This window comes from Bidens hawaiensis, unplaced genomic scaffold (genome assembly GCF_021521415.1).
Source record: "Bidens hawaiensis isolate Kalapana, Puna unplaced genomic scaffold, B.hawaiensis_p1.1 tig00023989_1, whole genome shotgun sequence".
Classification (NCBI taxonomy): domain Eukaryota; kingdom Viridiplantae; phylum Streptophyta; class Magnoliopsida; order Asterales; family Asteraceae; genus Bidens; species Bidens hawaiensis.
The window spans coordinates 222,474-227,954 of NW_027505041.1; the positions used below are offsets into that span (position 1 = coordinate 222,474).

Here is a 5,481-nt window from a genome sequence, read left to right on the forward strand (position 1 = left end):
CTCTCTGCTATAACTTTCAAGCCTAAGTAATTAAACAGCATAAAAGAACAGTTTACTGAAATATAACTTTGAAACATGCATGCCAAGTTTAATTGTAGAATATTTGGAAATTGTTGATGAATTAGTGCCGAGAAACAGAAGTCAAAGTTTGCCTAAAGATCTTAATAGGTCGTAACCATCTATAATAAGTCTTAATGGGTCACAGACATCAACATTTGACTATGAATATCACTATGTTTGACCATAATTCACCACAATTGACTATTCTGAGACCTACATTGACTATGTGGTGACCATTAATCTATTCACTATGACTAGCAGTTTGGCATACATTTATTATGTTGATCTATCGGGTCACTCAAGTTCATCAGTGTCCTAATAGTTCTTATTGAGTCATAATGGATATATACACCCGGGTTTGATATGGATCAATATACTTAAGTATCCTTCACCATGGTTGATGATTATTTGACCTATACTGACTATGTTTGACCACGGGTTTTATGATTAAACATGAGTCACCAAACTTTAATTTTTTGACTTTCGTTTACAAATAATGGTCGTAATGAGTTATAATGGCTCATGTGTATCTTAACGAGTCATTTTGGTAAGGATCAGAAAAGCTTTTAGTGGAAAATATGGAGATTATTAGGTCATATTTTATCTTAGTTTGTTACAATTTGTGAATTGATTGACCATTAGTGACTTCAAAGTTCAGACCTTTGTTCGCAGTTTTTATTTGTTTATTTTAATGTTAAGTCATCCATTATGTAGATTTAATTAGTAAACCTAACACTTCAATCACCACGCTAATTGGAGGAGTGCTAAATACTTTTCTGACCAACTACTACATTAATTATATCGTTGAGTATTATCGTTCATGATTTGACAAGTTTGAATTACACATTTTATATGATTATAAACATAGTCTATCTAATATTATTCAACTTTTCTTTCTTTAGAGTGTTCGTTTCAAAACAATCATCTTATATTAGAACAAACTTTTCACCAAATCTGGTATAATAAGATTTACAAAGATGTCGCATCCTTTCTCTGTTGGGTGGAGACTATCCCAGAAAAGAAACTTTGAGTCGTTTCGACACAGTTTGCTGAGTCTGTTACACGAAAAACTCGATTCTATGATCCCAGTTCCACAACAGCCTCTATGTGTAACTTCCAAGCCTAAGTCATCAAACAACGATAAAGAACAGTTTATTGAATTGTAATTTTGAAAAATGTATGCAATATTACATTGCAGAATATTAGGAAATTGTTGATAATCATATTTAAACCATGTGTGGTGGATGGATTATAGTTGACAAAAAGTGATGACATATCACTACCGTGTAGGCAGAGACGCATTCACTAACAAAGTCATCAAACATGTGTAATGGTTTAACCAAGGTTATTAATTATTAGTTAAACTTTTTTTTAATAAATACGAAGGGGTATTTTTATTGGTTGGAATTGGATGTGGTCCACCTTCTTATTATTATTATTATTAGAGTGTGTATTTTATTTAAATGAAAGTGTACACCCTCGAATTTCACCGGTGCAATAGTTTAACATGCCAAAGTAGGTTGAGGTGGCAGGGAGTGACTCCCACCCACCTCTCGATTACACATAGATTTACTGTTTAAACACAAAAATTTATGAGAACAAAACTAAAATTAGTTAGGAGGAAATTTTGTCACTATTAGAAAACTGTGTATTTGTAATCTCTAATTTACATAACCATTTTTTTTGACCGAAATCAAAACCACTATAAATTAAGTGATCATTGAGAATCCGGTTGCAAAAGTTGTGTGCATCAAGTTCCAGTCGTAAAAGCAGGATTGGCTCACAAGGAGCGCATGGTGGTCGACGACTCCCGGTCTGACACCCACCCCACCAGGCCCAGTTTATTTAAATATATATGATTGATTTATTTTGAGAACCACTTTGAGTTTAAAGAACTCGAAAGAACTCAACGTAACAATTTTTTTTGAATTTTTTTACACGTGTAATATGTAAGTGTAAGTAACGCAAAAAAGAATTACAGTACTTTTTTTACACACCGAATTGACTTACTACACATATGTAACTAGCATTTAAACTTGTGTAATCATCAAAAAATTTATTCTCTAGCCTGATTAATTTTTAATTAGATTTATTTTCAGCCACATATTCAATACTCATTTAATTGATTGTGTGATTCACATTAAGTTCTTAAAGTTCTTACAACTTATAAAGTTTTCAAAAGATTTCTCCTACATATATATATATGCGTGTATATATATATATAATGTTCAAACTCAATTACACAATCGGTAGCTTTGTTTGGTGGCAAATAGGTATGACTCTCATCCAAAAGGTTGTGAGTTATAGTCTCAATTGCGACATGTTTAACCTATTTTTATACAAAATGATTTTTACACAATCTAAATCATAACCAAACAAGCTCATTTAAAAATTAAAATTTTTAAACCCAACAAAAATGTAAATCTAGACAGGATGAATTTCGTCCACAACAGAAGATTACCTCAGAGATTTTTGTGTGGTTTTTTACAGTTGTAAAAGGAAGTAGCGACCCAAAAACCACTGTCAAAGGCCTAGTTGGTGATTTCAATGATAAGTTATTTATATGTGTGTTAGTAGTTTTGGTTTACATAACTAAATGAGATATTGAGTTCAGTTGATACCGTATTGTTGAGGGTTTTCAATGATGTTTATAAGAGGATTGTACAAATCAACCATGGCAACCCTTGTCTCAGGAAGACTGCTTGTAAGAAACTGGATCTCTTGTATGAGCATGCTGTTGAACAGTTGTGCTGCTTTATTGTACTTGCCCACACATTTTCTTCGTATTCCTCCAGCTATGGTTCTCACAATCGGAAGACAGCCAAACGGGGGTGCGCTAAAGACAACGATTCTTCTTGCTCCCAGTTTGTGCATTTCCTTCCGTGAATGAATTTAAGACACATTTAAGTGATCTCATTTAAGATCAAATTTTCGGTTACTATATATTAACCGAAAATTTAAAGGAGATATATATGTACAATAGTAATACTAGGTTTCCTAAGTGTTTTATTAAATTCATACTTTAAAGTTACTTTATGGAGCACTTACAAAACTTAATAACTTTTGGTGAATCAGTAACTTAATTACTTTTGCCTATTAGAATATTTTTCAATAGCAATTGCTGCCTTGCTGGTTGGAATGTTAGAACACAATTACTTATCATAACATGTTATACTGATTGGTTACCTTTATATTGTCCGCGGCCAACTTTACCAGCATATTGCTATATGACCGGACATCATATTTTATTCTTCTGAAGGGATAGACATAGTAATTTGTAAGAAAATCGTTGCTGCTTGATGAAACAAAAAATACGCTGTTGGTGATTATATTTTCTGTAGCTTCTTTCCCAACTTTCGTCTTCAGCTTCAAAATGTAGTGTTTGAACATCTCCAATTGAACTGATAGTGGTATGACAGACTAATAATATGCCCAAAAAGAAAAAGGAAATAAGAACATAATATATGCCCACCCACAATAAGCAGAAGGTTAACTGCCAATGTAATGGGTAAGAACCGAGTATAATTAGAAGGAAGATCTGTGTGCATACCGCTAGTGTGGATGTTAGGGGATCATATCCTGAGCCACCAGAAGCAAAACATACACCTGTTGGAAGATCACTGTCTTTTATGGAAGGGTCTAGATATGCTGGAAGATACTCCTTCACTCCTAATGCCTTGGCTTAGAATTTGAAATCAAATATTGCATTTTGTGAGTAAAATTACTATAAAGTACCACAATGCATGTGTTATATGACTCAGATCCATCCAATAGACTAATACCACATGCCAACACTTTACATAATACTTAATTTCCAGTTTATTGAAGATCCATCTTATAATTTCTTAGCATATATATGTTGATACATCTTATGGGATTACGACGTGCCACATTATGAGAAAGTCTTCAATAGGAGATTCTTGAGTGTTATTAGAAGAGAGAAAATGTGAGGTGAAAGAGTGAGATGGTGAGGTGAAGGAGAGAATGTTGGTGAAATTCTTATAAAAAAATCTCTAAAAAGAATATTTATCTTTATCTTCTTACATTTTTGGATCGAGATTATGAAACCAATTAGCATATCTAGGGAGTTTTGCTTAGATTCAATTTTTAAATAATAGGAGTATCACATTTTTATGTTCGAATTAGATGATCTTCTATTTATTTATGGTATTTTAGCATAAAGTTTAGGATGTACATGCCTTTTCTATTCACAAAAACATACGAAGTCAGATTTGTTGGTAAGTTGAAAAAAATGTTTTTATGAAAAACGATTTGAGGAAATAGAAAATCTTCCCCTATAATTTCTTATTTCACTCGAGTCATTAAAAACTGGTTTTTTAAGATCTATATGTACAGTATTTGCTTGAACATTCAAACGTACGCTTGAGAATAGCTTCCTGCATATCTCGATTTTTTGTCGATCTCACATGTATCAATTGTGCCATGAATACTAATAGGACTACTTTAATATATCTTGGTATACATGAAGGAGGTAATTCTATGGACGTTATACATATTACGAAGTAATTTTTCTTTTTCAAAATAGAAATAAAAAATGTAAATGGTTTCTAGCAAAGAGAATTTTTGTTTTTGGAGTCTATGAGATCCGCAATTCAAATGGCGGGCCCTAAAAATTGTACAGGTGTTTTCAGGTCTTGTCCGATGACATGAAAGTTTCAAATGTTTTCTGTTATTTGAAATGGTGAAACTAGTAATAAATGTGCTACAATGTGTCATTTAAATGGTTGTCACCGGACAAAAGATCTGTCATTTCAAATGACGGTTCTCCACTTCTCATATAATCCATAAACAAATTTTCACTCTAACCATTTACTCAATTTTTTTCTCTTTCTATTTTGAAAAAGAAATTCTACATATTATATGAACATGTAATCAAAACAAGAAAAATTATAGAAAGCAAATAATTAGGTTACCCAAAAAATCGCCCAGTGTTTTCCCATTGGTGAATCTTCCTGTTGGTTTCCTGCCTACAAAATCCTTTCCATAAGGGAGGAAATTAGCTTTGGTCATGGTGTTGAGGAAGTTATTGTTCCCGGGATCCATCAGCGAGTCTCCGAATGCTATGACTGCTGGCACAGTCACGTTATCCGGAAGATAGCTTGTTCCGTTGTTGCCATGCAAGTAAAGAGAAGCGACTAGGCACACGAGAATGACTTTCATAACTGAAGGAAGAACTAATGAATATGAATACGAAGAACATTAATTAAGAATCGGGCTCTTCGGCACCGCTTTTGTTTTGGAGGTATTGAAGGCGTTATGTGGCAGTGGGCGTGAGCCCACAGAGCATGGTCTAAGCAATATGTTAAAATGATTTCAGAGGCCTTATTTTTATATAAATAAATGACTATATATTGAACATGTTCCTTTAACGTATACTGTTGGTTTATTGACAGTCATTTT

General features: G+C 33.0%; 1 protein-coding gene across 1 annotated transcript; it reads right to left on the minus strand.

The window, feature by feature from the left end:
• Nucleotides 1–988: 988 nt before the first annotated feature.
• On the minus strand, nt 989–5,250 carry LOC143610112 (GDSL esterase/lipase At5g42170-like). The gene is made up of 5 exons (XM_077084683.1): nt 4,995–5,250; nt 3,611–3,741; nt 3,247–3,480; nt 2,682–2,937; nt 989–1,182 (listed from the first exon to the last, which is right to left on the minus strand). Exons 1-5 carry the CDS (start codon nt 5,239–5,241, stop codon nt 992–994), a joined length of 1,059 nt encoding a protein of 352 aa, XP_076940798.1. The 5' UTR covers nt 5,242–5,250; the 3' UTR covers nt 989–991.
• Between the last annotated feature and the right edge of the window lie 231 nt (nt 5,251–5,481).